The sequence below is a fragment of the Mchenga conophoros genome, linkage group LG23, assembly GCF_057382185.1.
Source record: "Mchenga conophoros isolate Kocher_MC1m ecotype Shallow Benthic linkage group LG23, M_conophoros_male_GT1.1, whole genome shotgun sequence".
Classification (NCBI taxonomy): domain Eukaryota; kingdom Metazoa; phylum Chordata; class Actinopteri; order Cichliformes; family Cichlidae; genus Mchenga; species Mchenga conophoros.
Window position 1 is genome coordinate 16,241,944 of NC_140547.1, and position 18,613 is coordinate 16,260,556.

At 39.4% G+C, this 18,613-nt stretch overlaps 1 protein-coding gene across 1 annotated transcript in view; it reads right to left on the reverse strand.

Moving 5' to 3' along the window:
* The window catches only part of naaladl2 (N-acetylated alpha-linked acidic dipeptidase like 2), a 526,866-nt gene that overhangs the window by 178,005 nt on the left and 330,248 nt on the right, over nucleotides 1–18,613 (reverse strand). The window contains exon 11 of the mRNA XM_085263600.1: nucleotides 14,028–14,171. Within this exon, the coding sequence (XP_085119726.1) occupies nucleotides 14,028–14,171 (144 nt within the window). The remainder of the gene's footprint in view (nucleotides 1–14,027; nucleotides 14,172–18,613) is intronic.

Sequence of the window (18,613 nt, forward strand, 5' to 3'; positions counted from 1 at the left end):
ATCAAATGTTCTTTTTTATTATTAATGCATGTTTAATACTTAAAATCTTTAAAAAATGTTGTGTCCCTGAATCAACTGTCACCCCTGTTACTCTGATAAGAATTCCATAGAACACATCACCTGATTATTCTTTTAGTCACATGACACTCCCAGATGTAACATATTTTGGAGGGAAAACTTTCAAGAAGAAGACGAGTAAGTACCACTCTTTAATCAACCCTTTTTTCAATGTTTTAGCAAGATTTTATAATGTGGCAAAGCATAACACGTCCAACCTGTTACGCTTATTAATAGTGGAAACAATTTTTTTTTTGTAATTTTTATAATATGGCTAATAAACATGTTAAAAATGGTTCTTAGTGGTCACCATGTACTAGCTTGTTGTTCATCATACTAGTAGTAATGGCTAAGTTTAGCATAAAATCTCCCCCCTGTTACCGTCACCCCTGTTATTGCTATGTACTGTAACAGGGGGGGAGACATGGTAACAGGGGTGACGTAAGATGATAGAAGTTTAGTGTTTAGGGTTATTTATACAAGTGTGTATTAGTAATTATTATTAACCTGTATATATATACACTTTTAGAAGATTTTGAATAGTATACATTTTTCAGGGAATGGCACCAATGTCTGCTGCGGAGAAGCAGCGGCGCTACCGAGCACGTCGTGATGCTGACCCTGAGAGAAGACAGATATATCTCAATAAAGAGAAAGAGAAGTGGAGAAAGGACAGAGAGGAAGGGAAAGTGGCAGATCTCAGTGAACGACAGAAGAGAGCACAGAGAAAGCAGTGGCGAGAAAGGAAAAGAAAGCAGAGGGCTAGTGCCAAAGGCACTAGCCCTTGTCTTTGTGATTGGCACAAAGACTGTGAATGCTATGGCCTGAAGGAGATAAGCCTTAGTCAAGAGGCAAGTCCACATTGCACTGAGGGACCAACCCGGCCTGAGAACATCACAAAAGATCATATTGGTCAGTGGTGCATTATCAACTACGATGGTGAACCCTACCCAGGAATCATTCTGGAGGTTGAAGAGGATGTTAAAGTGAAATGCATGCACAAGAACGGGACCAACAAGTTCCACTGGCCAAGTCCACGTGAGGACATAACCTGGTATAGGGATGACCAGGTTGTGTGTCTGATGAAAGAACCAACACCTTTGAATAAGAGGTCAGTTCAGCTGGAGAGGAAAGTGTGGGATTTCCTTGAAAAAAACTGGAGTTGCTGGTCTGTTGCATAGGTAAAATGTGTGAGAAAAATGTTCATTATGTTGGGTGTACAGTGAAAATTTGCTTGTTTAATGTGGACATGTATCTACCTGTGTTGGTTGGACGGGCATGGTGAAGGTGTTCAAAGTTTCTTTAAGGTGGTATTTTTTGTCACTGATGTTATGTCCACCCTGTTACCTGTGTGTTTCTTTTGTTAATTAAATCAAATCAACAAACATAATGCATGTCTCTTTGGTTATTGGGAGGGAATGAATCAGCAAAATTAAGTTACTTAAAAATGGAGCCAATTTTTTTTTTATATTCCCTTTGAATCTAAAAACAATCTTTTGAAATTACACTGTCTTAAAACTGAACCTGTCTTCTTTCAATATAATGCTTGTTTAAAATACTTCCTTGAAATTTCCTTGCAGATTTTAAAAAGGGACATTGTAGCTTTTAGAAAATGTAAATATTACTATAACTGTGTATTCAAAACAGTTATTAATAGAAAATTGAATGTCCTGTAACAGGGTGGACATTTGGCACGTCATGGGTAAAGACTTTGATTTTAAAAAATATTATAATATAATATCCTTAGCTGGACCAATACATTTTTCTTATAGGTTGAAAATCCCTCTTTTAGATGAAATGTTAAAAGAATTCAAAATTTTGTATTTTTTGATGAAGAGTGATCACACTGAAATGGCACCGAATAGTAGGAATGACCCAAATAGGGCGGCCAGGGCAGACCTGAGTAGAGGCATCAGGAAAGCTAAGGCTGCCTATAGGAGGAGGATTGAAGATCACTTTGCTGACAACGACCCCAGAAAAATGTGGCAGGGGATCAATCACATTACCAACTACGGAAGCAATAACCAGGCAACATCTAGGACTGATGCCTCACTGGCTGAGGATCTAAACCGTTTCTTCGCCCGCTTTGAGACGACCAAGCCCTCAGCTGCCACACCACTTCCACCCGCCCCCAGCACTGGCACACTAACACTTAGGGAGCACCAAGTGAGGTGTGTTCTAAGGTCAGTGAATCCCAGGAAGGCGGCAGGTCCTGATGGAATACATGGAAAGGTTCTCAGAGCATGTGCTGACGAACTGACCGGAGTCTTCACTAAAATCTTCGACCTTTCCTTGTCATCAAACACCGTCCCGCCCTGCCTCAAAACCTCCACCATCATCCCCATCGCCAAGAAGACAGCTGTGGCCAGCCCAAATGACTACAGGCCTGTTGCACTTACGCCTGTAGTGATGAAGTGCTTTGAGAGACTGGTCTGTCAGCACATCAGGGCCGGTCTGCCTCCCACTCTGGACCCCCACCAATTTGCCTACAGGACAAATCGTTCCACCGAGGACGCTATCACCATAGCGCTCCACACTGCGCTGAGTCACCTGGAGCACCGAGGAAGCTATGTGAGAATGCTCTTTCTGGACTTCAGCTCAGCATTCAATCATATCATCCCGGAGATCCTGGTCCAGAAACTGTCTCACCTGGGACTCTCCACCCCCATCTGCCTCTGGATCAAGGACTTCCTGACAAATAGACCACAGTCTGTCAGACTCGGCCCCCACCGGTCCAGCACCATCACACTCAGCACCGGGTCTCCACAAGGATGTGTTTTGAGTCCCCTCCTGTTTACGCTCTACACATCTGACTGCTCCCCTACCCATCTCTCAAACACCATCATAAAGTTCGCGGATGACACCACAGTGATTGGACTCATCTCAAGGGGGGATGAGTCGGACTACAGAGATGAGGTCAACAGACTGACTGAGTGGTGTTCAGTTAACAACCTCCAACTGAACACCACAAAAACTAAAGAACTTATCTTGGACTTCAGGAAGGGCAGAGCAGACCCGGCCCCACTTTACATTCACGGGAGCTGTGTGGAGAGGGTACACTCCATGAGGTTTCTGGGCGTGCAGATATCTGATGACCTCTCCTGGACTGCAAATACTACAGCGGTGGTTAAAAAGGCCCAGCAGCGTCTCCACTTTCTGAGAGTGCTCAGGAGGAACAACCTGGAGGAGAGGCTGCTGGTGACATTTTACAGAGCCACCATAGAGAGCATCCTAACGTACGGCATAACAACATGGTATGCAGGGTGCTCAGCTGCAGACAGGAAAGTACTGCAGAGGGTCATCAACACAGCCCAGAAGATCACTGGCTGCTCTCTGCCCAGCCTGGAGGTCACTGCAAACTCTCGGTACCTCAGCAGAGCTGGCAATATCATCAAGGACCACTCTCACCCCAGCAACCAACTGTTTGAACTATTACCGTCAGGCCGACGGTACAGGTCACATAAAACCAGGACAAACAGATTCAGGGATAGCTTCTTTCCCAGAGCTATCACCGTAGTAAATAAGCACAAAAACAATTGAACCTATTCCATACCGTCACTGTCATTATATTATGCTGCTATTCATACTGTCATTATATTAATGCTGCTATCCTGTATATATTGTACATACTATTGTTCGAGTACTTACGATTGTTTTTTTTGTACTTTTTATATTTTACATTTATATTTATTATTGAAACTTGCACCAAGGGAGTGGCACTCCAATTTCGTTGTACTCTGTACAATGACAATAAAGGCTATTCTATTCTATTCTATTCTATTCTATTCTATTCTATTCTATTCAGCACATACCACAGATGCTTGACTAGACTGAAATTTGGGAAACGTGGAAGTCAAGTCAACACCTCAAATGCGTTGTTCTCCTCAAACCATTCCTAAACCATTTTTGCTTCGTGGTATCATGCTGAAAGAGGCCAGAGCCATCAGGGAGTGCCATTCCCATGAATGGGCGTACATGGTCTGTAACAATGCATAGGCTGGTAGTTTGTGCTAAAGTAACATCCACGTGGCAGGACCTATGACCTCTCAGCAGCACTTTCCCCAAAGCATCACACTACCTCCTCCTTCCTATTATATATCCTGATGCCATGTGTTCACAAGAAAAATTGATGCAAATACACCCAACCATCAACGTTAAACTGTTTGGTAACTGAAGCTACAGTAGCTCATCTAATGGGACCAACCTTTGTTCCCCAAATACAACAATGAGCCTTGATCACCCATTACACTGTCACAGTTACTTCACTGTTACTTTCTTGGACCAATTTTGAAGGATACTGACTACTGCAGACTGGGGGCACCACACAAGACCTCCAGCTTCCAAGATACTCTGACCCAGTTATCTAGTCTTCACTCCTGCTTCCAACACAAACTGTTTACTTGCTACCTAATATGTCCCACCCACTAACAGGTGCAATGATGGTCATATTTGAAAAAAAAAAATAGTGGTACAAAAACATATTTTTAGTTATAATCAGAATTATTCAGAAAAATGTAGTTCATCATTAGCAATCTAACTTACACACATTGCATAGCATTCCACAGCAGTATTAAAACATTTAAATACTACTTGCAAGTAGTGTTCATATATATTTTCTTTTATGAGCTTCTTAGCCTCTTTGACATTCGCTGATTGCTTTCTTCCGTTTCTGTTTCTTTTCTCTCAGCACCAGCCTAATTATCACATTTGGAAAAAATTATTTTTGCTCAGATGTATTGCCTATATTGTTTGCATCTTTTAGCAGAAGGAGGTCTGTTGTAATGATGTCTTTCAAACTATTTATTCTATTATATTACAGTTAATCTGTATAGAAATACAATGCTGTAGTAACAGGTGATATAAAATATAGAGTATAATGGATCAGGTCCCCTGTTGCCCCTCAAATTTAACTTCTTTTATCAGTTTCTATAGCTGTCTTATTCTGAAAAACTGAATTTTTGCACAGCAGTGAAAAATGAATAAAAACGACCAGACATGGTGTTGTCAAATCAACCAGAGTGCCAGAAATAAAACCTAAAAAATGTCAGCACTCAATCTAGACACTCTTTGTCTGGAAACATTTTTCATAGTTCTGGCACATTCAAAATTAAGAGTCTCAAATAATACTATTAAAAATGGCTGCAGCATTGTTGCACTTTGTTTGGGTTCCATCAAATTTGAACAATTTTCAACTTTCAGTAACATAAATGTGCAACTTGTTATAATAAGGCTGCTATTTACGTTTTGATTTTCAGTTTAGATTAGATAGAAGCATTTCTTTTAAATGACGATGCACACAGGTAGACTATTTTCAAAACTCTCCCAAGTTTCTCTTATCCATGCAAGCCAAAATGAAAATGTAGGCCACGCTTGTTCATTCTGGCCTAAAACTCCAAATCAGTAACTGTTTTGTGTCTTACTTTAGGATGGGAATAAGTGGATTCATATTTGTATGGTTCAATATTTTTTTCCGTCTATAGCAGATTTTACTTGTTTTTTGATACTGTACACAATACAACTCATTAACCGTTTTAAAACTGGTTCTGAGATTATGCTTTTGTTCATGGCTTCCAGAAGCCCTCAGTCACCAATTTAAATTCCAATTCTAAGTAAGTAAATTTACCGTAAAATCATTTTTAGACAGTTCAGTGATTGATTAAAAAAATTTTCACATGCTCTGAATGCATGTAAAATCTTTAGGTACCAAAACCCACTATGAATTATCCTTTAAACCAGATATGTTTGACTATGACCTCAATGCTGTTAATGTAGTGTACAAATTTTGTACTAATTGCAAATCTAGATTAGTAAATTCTATAAAATGATATGACGATGTATTCCATATGGAGAACATATAGAGAATAAAAAACAAAGGACTTAAGATTCGCTCAGGACATGCTGCTTTTTAAACCCTTCCACAAAACCTTAGAGTTGCAGTGGTGAGGAGGCATTTGGGTCACATCTGTGAGTTAACCAAGCAATGTTTGCTGGAAATTCCAGGTTATGAACTCCATGAGTCACCATAGAGTGTGACTGATATGCAAGCATGGGTAGGTGCTGGTGAAGGTTATCCATGTGAGTGCTGCAGAAACAGCATCTCACACACTTATTCTTGCATTTCAAATCTAGACTTTCTTTTAACACTTTATTTTATGTTTTATTGGTTATGTAACTTTATGCGCCTTTTGTGTGTTTGTTTTAAACGTCTCTGTTTAATGCTGTCTTGTGATTAAAAAATATCCCCACATCTATGATGAAATAAATTAATAAACATCCAGCAGTTAATAAATATTTTCCAAATTATTTCTAGTTCAGCACTGGACCTATTAATTTCATTTGAAAATGTTTTGGCTGGCAGTCAGTTTCATGTTGTTAAATAACTTCTTTCTTCTATTTAACAGGGGCTAATATCCAGTCAAGTGATGAAGAAAAGCCAGAGCTAAAGTAACTAACCCGAACTAAAGATGATTTGTGATTGAACATGTAAACATGTTTTAAATATGTATTGATTCAAATTTTAAGCTAAATATTTTTCTTTTGATTAGCTAATTTTTAAACCAAATAATTTTTTTTCAGCTCTAGTCTGAATCAAATCTAGGACAGATGTCTTTAGTGTAATTATAGACAGACTGTGACATGCCCTGATACTGGACTCAAAATGATTGAAAGGGATCCATGCAAAGCCTGTAATTGGATTGCAGCAGGACATCTGTAGGACAGTTGATAATATACTCTACACCAGCGGTCTCCAACCTTTTTTGCGCCACGGACCGGTTTATGCCCGACAATATTTTCACGGACTGGCCTTTAAGGTGTCACGGACAAATACAACAAAATAAAACTAGTACCGGTACCGAAAAAAGAAGATTTATTCATAACACACGTGAAAAGACCCAGGAAAACAGATTTAACGATCAAAACGATAACAAAATAACGCTGAAAACCGATAAAAACCCTGAAAACCATACATTTCACATAGAGATGGACCGATCCGATATTAGGTATCGGTATCGGTCCGATACTGACCTAAATTACTGGATCGGATATCGGAGAAAAATAAAAAATGTAATCCGATCCATTAAATATCGAAAGCACCTCACAAAACTTGCAACACGCTGTAACTCACCTCAGAACGTTAGCACGTCGGAGCAGTATGCATCACGTGATAGAGCGGCTGTGGCATGCGGGACCTGTCGGTGGTCTGGATAGCATTTGGAGCTTCGCTAGCAACCCAGCATTTCATCTCCGACAAAGTTATCCCCGAGAGAAGTAAAGCAAGTGTGTAAGTCCATCTCTGAATGTAAAGCATTCCTGCGTTAAGCTTAACAAACGACTGCCTCTTCTTGCTGCTACTTCAATCATGAAACTGCTTAACGATCAGCTGATCGGCTTTTCTGTCGCGAGTCCGTCTCTCTAGTTTGTTTTTGGCCCACTTTGCACCAGAAAGAGTAAACCAGCGGCTGAACAACAGCAGCACGTTTAAGCTTGATCAGCTATTGTTAGAATTTATTTAATATTACTTTCTACTCGAGGATCTTTTTCTACGTAGCTGACGGCTGGTAACTGTGCAGGGGCGGATCTAGCAAAGTTTAGCCAGGGGGGCCGATAGGGCATTAACAGGGAAAAGGGGGCACAAAGACATACTTTTCTTTCTTATTCTCATTTAAAATGTCTAGCTTTTAATAAATAATTATCTGACACCCAAAGTTTTAATTTGATGTAAAATGAATAGAAGTCAATTACTGTATATAGTAACTATTAAGTCTAATATATATACCCTAGTAAGCTATAGTACTTTTTCCCTTTGGGAAGGTACCATCTGTGCAGTCTGCAATTTTGTTGAAGAAAGATGTTGAATCTATTTAATATTTCTTGAAAAATAATTGATTTCTGTGCATTTTTTTCACACTGCATCAAATTAAGGTTGATTACGTCGATTAAGCATCATGAGGTGGAGCGTGAGGGGTGGTTCCCTATTTTTTATTTTTTTATTTTTGTTGTTGCTGGGAGTTGGAACCCTATTAGTTAGGTTGCTTAATATTTATGCTAAGTACTCTTTAAAATACCAGAATAGGGAGGATGGTGTAGGTTTAAGTTTATTAGATTGATCAGTATTGCTGAACTATGAAATTTTTTTTTTTGCATACAGGTATAACAGAATAGCTTTAGTGTAGTTGTTGTTTTAAACTTGAGTATGAACTTATACAAAATGCAGCAAGATATTTAAAAAACAGTTTTGTTGATTAAAAAACACTATATCGGATTCATATCGGTATCGGCAGATATCCAAATTTATGATATCGGTATCGGTATCGGACATAAAAAAGTGGTATCGTGCCATCTCTAATTTCACACCTGAGCCTCAACTCTCGCGGCCCGGTACCAAACAACTCACGGACCGGTCATTAAAAATGACTGTGCCGATTATGAGCACCTCCCTCATGCTTTACTCTCGCGCTGCTCCGCTCTGCATTTCGAACATGCGTCACAACAATTAAGAGGACCCGAGGGAAGCTCGGAAAGCTAAGCAGAAGTTATTTGGAGAGGAGAGTGACTGCCGTTGGTTGAAAAGAGAGGTAAAAAAAACTTCAGTGGTGTGGAAACATTATGGGTTCGCGAGTCAGACGTGGATCAAGTAGACACAGTGTGTAAACTTTGCTACATCACTAAACATAGATGTTTACATTTTTCATTTATTTTTTATATTGCAAACATTTGCACTGTTATCAGTATTTGCACACTATTTTATATTATTTTTTTTAAAGTCATTATTCAATACATTGTTATTGTTAACCCTTTAAAGCCGGTCAGAGCAGCACACTCTGTTTTGTGTAACTATTTTTGAGTCCCTGTAGAACATAGGTGTCAAACTCTGGCCCGCGGGCCAAATTTGGCCCGCAGCCTAATTACATTTGGCCCGCGAGGCCATACCAAATTACTATTAGAGCTGGCCCGCCGGTCTTAAGCAGCGCATGTACTGCTAATACTACAACTCCCAGGATGCTCTGTTGGCGTTTTGGCGCGTCAGTCAGGACAGGACCCATTAACGCCCTCTCCTCTGTTGACTGTAGTCATAGCAACCGCGCGAATACTGCCGCGCTACCTCTCCCAAAATGGCGAAAAGAAAGAACGAAAACAGGAGCTTCCTGGACAGGTGGGAGACAGAATATCTGTTTACCTATGTAAAAGACAGACCTGTTTGTCTTGTATGTGGAGCTCATGTGGCTTTAACCAAGGAGTACAACATTAGACGACACTATGAAACGAAACACCAAGAGAAGTACAAGGACCTGGACATGACTCAAAGGCGCCGGAAAGCAGAAGAGATGAAAAGAAGTTTTGTTTCACAACAGACTATGTTCAAAAAAGCCATATCACAAAGTGAGGCTGCTGTAAAAGCTAGTTTTGTTGTGGCAGCAGAGATCGCAAAATCAGCCCGGCCCTTCAGTGAGGGAGAGTTTGTGAAAAGTTGTATGATGAAAGTTTGCGACGTTGTGTGCCCAGAGAAAAAGCAAGCATTTTCAAATGTTAGCCTGAGCAGAAACACAGTAGCTGATCGCACACGTGAACTTGCCAACAATCTAAATAACCAGCTGATGGAGAAGGGAAACAGTTTCGTTGCATTCTCCCTCGCTGTGGATGAGAGCAGCGACGCCTCTGATACTGCCCAGCTGCATGGAACAACCACAGGGAAGGAAATATTTGAAGAGGTTTCCAAATGTCTAACTGAAATGAAGTTGCCATGGGAAAAACTTGTGGGGTTAACGACAGATGGTGCACCAGCGATGTGTGGTCAAAGGAGCGGACTGGTGGGCAGGGTACGGGAGAAGATGCGAGCGGAGAACTGTGCAGGTGAGCTGACTGTTTATCACTGCATCATACATCAAGAATCACTTTGTGGTAAAGCCCTAAAGATGGAACATGTTATGACCGCAGTAACACGAGTAGTTAACTTTATAAGAGCCAAAGGTCTGAATCACCGCCAATTCAAATCTTTTCTTGAGGAGTGTGGTTCGGAATACGGAGACGTGCCGTATCACACGGAGGTGAGGTGGTTAAGCCGAGGGAAAGTACTGAACAGATGTTTCGAGCTACGCGAGGAAATATTTCAGTTTCTGGAAAGCAAAGGGCAAGACACAGCTGAGCTCAGGGAGCAAGAGTTTCTGTGTGAGCTGGCCTTTATGTGTGATATCACGAGCCATCTCGATGCGCTGAACCTGCAGCTTCAGGGACGGGGGCGTATCATCACAGATATGTACGCTGCAGTGAGGGCTTTTAAAACGAAATTGTGCCTGTGGCAGAATCAGATGCTACAAGGAAACCTGGGCCATTTTCCCTGCTGCCAAACGATGAACATGCAAATCTCTACTGCTGTGTTCCCATGCGTACAGTTTGCTGAAAAACTCTGTGTACTCAGTACTGAGTTTACCCGGCGGTTTGCCGACTTTGACGCCCAGAAATGTCGATTTGAACTTCTCAGTAATCCTTTTGCAGTTGACGTGGCAAAAGCACCAACAAACCTCCAAATGGAGCTGATTGAACTCCAGTGTAGTGACACGCTGAAATCAAAGTATGATGCTGTGGGCGCTTCGCAATTTCCACATTTCATCCCTGACACAATGCCTGGGCTCCGCACCCACGCTGCTCAGATGCTCTCCATGTTCGGCAGCACTTACCTATGTGAGCAACTATTCTCCTCAATGAAGATGGCCAAAACATCTCACAGGAGACGTCTGACCGATGAACACCTTCACTCGATCCTGAGGATTTCCTCAGCTCAGAGCCTGAGCCCAGACATTGAGGAACTAGCATCCAAGAAGAGATGCCAGGTATCTGGCTTGGACGCATCAGAGTAGATCAGTGTGTAGCAAACTGAGCTATAATTACCATTTTCTTTGTGCAATTTGTCTTGCTACTCCCAGACATGGGCTTGAATGGTTTCACGTTTAATGATATTTTTATTAGTTAAGTGGTTTATTATTGTTATTTTATTTTTACATTTATTATTAGCCTGGGGAAAAAGTTTACTGCTAAAATTTAAATCAGAAGGCTGCAAATACAATTTTTATTTAAGAAATGCATTCCAGTGATATGTTATTTAATTGGAATTTCAATTTTGCATGTGTGCAATATTAAGTTATATATGTTTATATAAGTTCTATATCGTTCAGTATTAAGCGTTGCTTATTCCATATTCAGTTTTTCAGCAAAACTTATTTGAGTCTGTAAGAAAAGGTTCCTTGTTATATCTGGAGGAAGATTTTTTTCAATAAATATTAACGTTGGCCCGCGACTTTGTTCCAGTTTTGAATTTTGGCCCACTGTGTATTTGAGTTTGACACCCCTGCTGTAGAACCTGAACCATGTAAGCTAGCGCAATTGTGTTTTTTGCATATGAAACTTACATCTAATGCCATCAGCTTGTCCTCAGTCATGGTTTCCTTCCACATAAAGCTTTGCAAAAATTGCATAAAAAGCGCTTGCAGGAACAAAAACATAATATTCCAGAAACAGGCTTTGCCGATCCGATCAGCTTTTCGTAACACTTCCCACATTGAAACAGCCGTCAGCGAGAACTATCGCATGTCGCCATTTCCTGCCCGAAACAGGAAGTGATGTCATTTTCGCTAAAAATGTAGTTTTTTACTTGTAGGCCTTGTTTGACTTTTCTGAATAGTTTCTGGGATGCTTAGAACTCCTATTGCACTGCTGGAAATAGTTTATTTTGATGCACATGCTGTTTTCTTTGCAAATTTGCATCATAGGATTGTTTTTTTGTTTTTCCTGCAGTATATAAAAATTGCTGTATCTCCAAAATAAAACTATGAAGACACTCAAAATAAATTTCCTGTTGTTGTAAACTATTTTTTGCAACTTTTTTGTATTTAAAGTTTTGAGGGATAAACCTCTTAAATTTCTCCAAGTAGAAATATATGTAAAAAAAACAAAAACGATTTTCAGGTTTTTTTGTAATTTATTGCACTTTTTTGCAATTAATGTAGTTACTATGGACTTAATGCATACATATTATTAAAATATGGGCTATAACAGTTGTATTGATGTATAGCAACTTGAAATGCTCCCACAAATGGCACTACAACATGTAAAAAAAATAATATAAGCTCTGGCGGACTTGGTTCTATGGTAGGTCTTAAAGGGTTAAATAAATATCGTCAAATAATCGAGATCTCAATTTTAGTGAAAATAATCGTGATTATCATTTTTGCCATAATCAAGCAGCCCTACCTGCTATAGTAAATAGAATCACTGGTTGATATTTGACATATTTTTTTATTGCTTCTAAGTGCTCAGCTTTCCTCTGTCTCTGCTCTTCCCTAACTTCAATCAGTTGAGGCAGATGGCCATCAAACGTGAATCCAGTTCAGCCCAGGATGATTTTATATTAAAAGAGGGTTTTTTCCCTTTTTATTGCAGCCGCTCCACAAAGGAAATTATTGACTTTCTCTATGTATTTGCCTACTGACAGGTCAACACTAGGGGTGTCATTCTGACCTTTATCTCTTTTGTCTCTTCTTTAATGTGATGGATTCTCAGTTAACGTTTTACACATCTTTTGCCATTACTTTTACAAAACTAGCTTTTATGTTGCTCTCAGACATTTACACTGCAAAGTGCTTACTCATAGGGGGTCATATCATTGTTGGATTTGCATGTATTATTGTAGGGTCTACCTTATAATATATAGCGCCTTGAGGCAACTGTTGTTGTGATTTGGCGCTGTATAATTAAAATTGAATTGAATTGAACTAGCAAATACAACATTTTGTTACTGCTAATTAGCATAAATAGCTCATCATAGTTTTTCTCAACCTATGTTTAAGCATCAGCACAAAACATGCTCCTATAATGATTAAACTAAAACTGTATGTCACCATAAACTTTGGGTAATATACTAGTAGCTAAAAAGAACCAGTAACAATAAGCTATAGTAATGAATCAGTCCCTTCTTTAATCTCCACCATGACTGTCACATAATCCTCCTTATATGTCTCTTACCTCTTATACTCCTTTCTGCCTTTTTACATTCATGCATCAAGCTGCTCTACCTTAAATAACATTTATAATGTTTTCTATTTAAAATCTATAAGTAATGTAATGAGAGCTCAACAGCAGTAGGGTTGGAAGCTTCCACAGGATCACAGAGGTCCAATTTAGAAAAGTTATATGTGTAACTTTTTCACTCAGTGAGTCTAACTAGACTATTTTCAACTATGAGTGCTATATATACATATGCAGTGGTTAAGAAAGTTGTCCTAACAGAGTGGTTTGGATGGAAGACAGACAGATCCAGTACAAAAATGCAAGCTCTAGACACAGACCCTAAACTCACAATGGTAAATGAAATGGTAAATGGCCTGTATTTATATAGCGCTTCACTAGTCCCTAAGGACCCCAAAGCGCTTTACATATCCAGTCATCCACCCATTCACACACACATTCACACACTGGTGATGGTAAGCTACATTGTAGCCACAGCCACCCTGGGGCGCACTGACAGAGGCGAGGCTGCCGGACACTGGCGCCACCGGGCCCTCTGCCCACCACCAGTAGGCAACGGGTGAAGTGTCTTGCCCAAGGACACAACGACCGAGACTGTTCAAGCCGGGGCTCGAACCGGCAACCTTCCGATTACAAGGCGAGCCACAATAGGCACCCTAAGGATAAGGGAGACTAATAGAACCTAGATGAACTGATAAATCTATATCCTATGCTTTTAAGCACAATGCTTCATTGATCATAATGCCTGGTTTAATCCAAACATGTCCTAAAGCTGTGTCACTCATGTGCTCCATACACTGCCCCATTCATGCATGCTGTAACTTTTCGCTTGTGATTGAAGCTGGTTTGTTTTTATCAATTAAAAAAAAAAACCCTCATACTTTTGAAAACACTTTCTGTTGAATGAGACATTATTAGCAACTCTGGTTTCCTGTAGTCTGTGTGCTTACCTGTATTGGGAGGCATTGCTAGAGGAATACAAGAGCCTTCCTGGCCCGTGGATGGCGATGACAGCAATGTCTTGGCGAGGAGGGCAGAGATGGGCTGAACCAACAAAGATGTCAGACTTCCTCGTGCTTCCTTTGACAACCCAACTAGAGAGATAAAAAAAAAGAAAAAGAAAACATAGTCAGAAACTTGAGAGGCTACAACAAAAACAGACAAAACTTGTTACTTGTGTAATTCAAAGTAACTCTATCATTACAGAGACTTTATAAAAAACAAAACAAAACATGGAAATACTCAAAGTTCTCATTTGGAGTTTGTCCTATTTACTATGCTAACCCTGGAAAACATTCAGGATTTATAAAGGTCAGTACAGAACTTGTATAACAAATGGACAGTAAACTGACAGATGAAAAAGAACACAGAAATTAATAGAGAGAGAATTAACTGCACATTAAATGAACTGAAATGAGATGAACTAATGAGAATGAGGAAGGCAATCACAAAGTAGCAAAACACAGTATGCAATCAACGACAAAGGAAAAATAAATATTTTTTAAGAATACAGTGCTAATCAAAAGTTTAAGACAACTTGAAAAATGGCAAAAAAAACAAACAACCCAAAAAACCAAAATCAGGTAAAAAAAAAAAAAAAAAAATCAGAGCTTCAACATGCAACAACAAGAAATGGGACTGAGACAAAACATTTTTTTGAGGATGCAATTTATTGAAAAACAACACTTAAACTAAAACAGGCTGTTTTACAGCTGATTAAAAGTTTAAGACCACACCTCCAAAAAAAACCTGTAACCCCCCGCCAAAAAAAAAGAAATCAAAGTTCCAAACATGAACTCAGTAATGAGTAGCTCCAGCGTTATTGTTGATCACTGTTGATCAAATTCGTTGGGCATATTTGATGCAAGCGTTTCCACGAGGTGAGTGGGAACATTTCTCCAAGTGGTGAAGACGGCCACACAAAGGGCATCTATTGTCTGGAACTGTTGTCCATTTTTGTAAACTTCCCTTGCCATCCATCCCCGAAGGTTATCAATTGGTTTTAGATCAGGGGAACAGAACATGCAGGATGTTCCATAAGAGTGATGTTATTCTCCTGGAAGAGGTCCCCTCCACTGTGCCACGTAGAAAACATCTCAGGTGGGATCTGTGGGATTGTCATGCCAGTAACGTTGGAAACCATCAGAACCATTAAGGTTAATTTTTTTTTCTCATCAGAGAAAAAAATGTCCCATGTTGGTGAAATCTTTTGGGGTCTTCCACTTGACTTTTTTGTTCCATAACCCTCAGGATCATTGAAGAAATTCCAAATGACTGTCTTACTCCATCCGACCTCAGCAGCGATTGTGCGCTGTGAGAGACCCAACCCGACCACGTTCAAAAAGGGGACGTTTTTTTGCCTTTACCATCAGAAAATTATGACATTGTAACTACCTGACGGAAAATAATAATGAATCCACATGTTTGCAAAGATTTGGCCTTTTAAAGGACTGTGGTCCGAAACTGTTGATCAGCTGTAAAACAGCCAGTTTCAGTTGTTTTCAACAAATTGAATGCTCAAAGAAATGTTTTGTCTCCTTGGAACCTTGTTCCAAAGGATTCGTGATCTGTAATAAAAAAACAAAAACAAATGAAAACTAAACATTGGTTTCAAGTTTTCGTTCCATTTCCTGACTTCAATGTAATAGACAAAAAAAATAATAAAAGATGGATTATTGGTATAACATCGACTGTACAGTCAGTACAGTTAATGAGGTTTAATGAGGCAGTTTGTTGTTAACATATGTAGAAATTATTTGGTTGATTACACACTTGAAACAAAATGATTACCATCAGTTGGTCACAGTTTAAATTTCCGTGTTTTTGTTTACTGATAAGAACACACGTCACTATTATGGAAATACAGAAATATAATTGATTTATCTTACTTCACAGGATACTATTCATCAAAAAAGTGACACAAATTCAAAAAAATCAACAAAAAACAACACACTGAAGTCTGCCACATGATGAAGAACACATTATTTGTCTGTGCCATATCCTGCTTAATTCATCATTCAGTTATCATTATGGGCAGGCTTGTCTGATTATCCTGACTGCTCTCCTGTCACTACCAGAAACACTGTTTGTCCTTCACAGGTTTCATCTATCCAGGGAAGAGTTGTGTCCATGTTACTGGGCACCTTTTATCTTCATTCCAATGTTATCTTCACTGTTATTGTGCTCTTCTTTTGTCCTTTTCTCCTTCAGCCCTTTAAGTTACTTCGAACAGAAATGATTTTTAAATATTCAGCCAATATGAACAATTGTCATCACTTTTTTTTGCCATCATTAAGAAAATAAAATAAAATTCACTTACTTAAGGTCCATGCAGTTTGAATAAATAGCCAAGCAACATCATTCCCCCGAGCCTTAAATATATATACTTGGGGTAGACAACATGTACTAGGTGTAGACGAATATTATGACTGATTGCAACAGTAACAAAGGCTTAAAAAACAATAGCAGAAGTGCTACCATCCACCTCGAGTAACCGCTATTGTAAAAATCCAGTCATCACTTTCCCTTAAGAGAAGTTAAAAATTCCAAAAACTCACTCATTTATGGCCATGAGCTCTGAGAAATGAGTAAAAGAATTAGACTGTGGATACATGCAACTGAAATGGAATTCCTCTACATGGTTTCTAACCTCAGCCTAAGTTGTCTGGTAATAATAATAATAATAATAATAATGGATTGGATTTATATAGCGCTTTTCAAGGCACCCAAAGTGCTTTACAATACCACTATTCATTCACTCTCACATTCACACACTGGTAATGAGCTTAGATCAGAGCCTCTGCTCATTTGCATGAGAGAGTCAGCGGAGATGTTTCAGGCATCTCGAGATGCCTCCTATATATCTTCTGTTGGAGGTCTTACTGGCATGCTCAGTCAAAAAGAAGCCCAGGGTAGCCCATGAGCACACAGGAGAGATTATATCTTATCCGGCCTGGGAAAATCTCAAGATCCCCCAAGAAGAACTGGAAAATGTTGCTGGGGAAAACAACATCTGGAATATCCTGCTGCTGCCAAAGCAACTCAGATAAGAAGAAAATGATTGGATGGATGTTCACTTTATTTGTAGGTGTTTTATATACATACTTAGTGTCATTTAAAAATTGCTTGTAACATATCTCTAAGTTAATGTGTTCAAATGAGAAGCAAAGCATATATTCAATGCCTCCTTATTACTACTGTAACTAAAACAAAAACAATATAATCAATTCAGCAAACAACAGTTTAAACACTTTTGTGGCTTCCTTACTGTCATAAATTCAGTTTTAATTTTAATGTATCTGTTGTATATCTTCTGTATATCATATCATAAAATGGCAGGACTTTTTGCAATGCAGTACATACAGTGGGGCAAAAAAGTATTTAGTCAGCCACCGATTGTGCAAGTTCCCCCACTTAAAATGATGACAGAGGTCAGTAATTTGCACCAGAGGTACACTTCAACTGTGAGAGACAGAATGTGAAAAAAAAAATCCATGAATCCACATGGTAGAACTTGTAAAGAATTTATTCGTAAATTAGGGTGGAAAATAAGTATTTGGTCAATAACAAAAATACAACTCAATACTTTGTAACATAACCTTTGTTGGCAATAACAGAGGTCAAACGTTTACTATAGGTCTTTACCAGGTTTGCACACACAGTAGCTGGTATTTTGGCCCATTCCTCCATGCAGATCTTCTCGAGAGCAGTGATGTTTTGGGGCTGTCGCCGAGCAACACGGACTTTCAACTCCCGCCACAGATTTTCTATGGGGTTAAGGTCTGGAGACTGGCTAGGCCACTCCAGGACTTTCAAATGCTTCTTACGGAGCCACTCCTTTGTTGCCCGGGCGGTGTGTTTTGGATCATTGTCATGTTGGAAGACCCAGCCTCGTTTCATCTTCAAAGTTCTCACTGATGGAAGGAGGTTTTGGCTCAAAATCTCACGATACATGGCCCCATTCATTCTGTCCTTAACACGGATCAGTCGTCCTGTCCCCTTGGCAGAAAAACAGCCCCATAGCATGATGTTTCCACCCCCATGCTTCACAGTAGGTATGGTGTTCTTGGGATGCAACTCAGTATTCTTCTTCCTCCAAACACGACGAGTTGAGTTTATACCAAAAAGTTCTACTTTGGTTTCATCTGACCACATGACATTCTCCCAATCCTCTGCTGTATCATCCATGTGCTCTCTGGCAAACTTCAGACGGGCCTGGACATGCACTGGCTTCAGCAGCGGAACACGTCTGGCACTGCGGGATTTCAAATTCAAATTCAAAATTCAAATTCAAATTTTATTTGTCACGTACACAGTCATACACAGTACGATATGCAGTGAAATGCTTGGACAACTGCTCGTGACCTAAAGAAAACAAAAAAGGAAAAGGCTATGAATAAGATAGGAAATAAATATGAAAAATTAAAAAGGGTAAATTTAACTAGGAAGGAATAAAATATAAATTAAGGTTAAAAATGAAATAACTGTACAACACAAATTAGAATGAAGGGTAAATTTAACTGGGAAAGAATAAGAT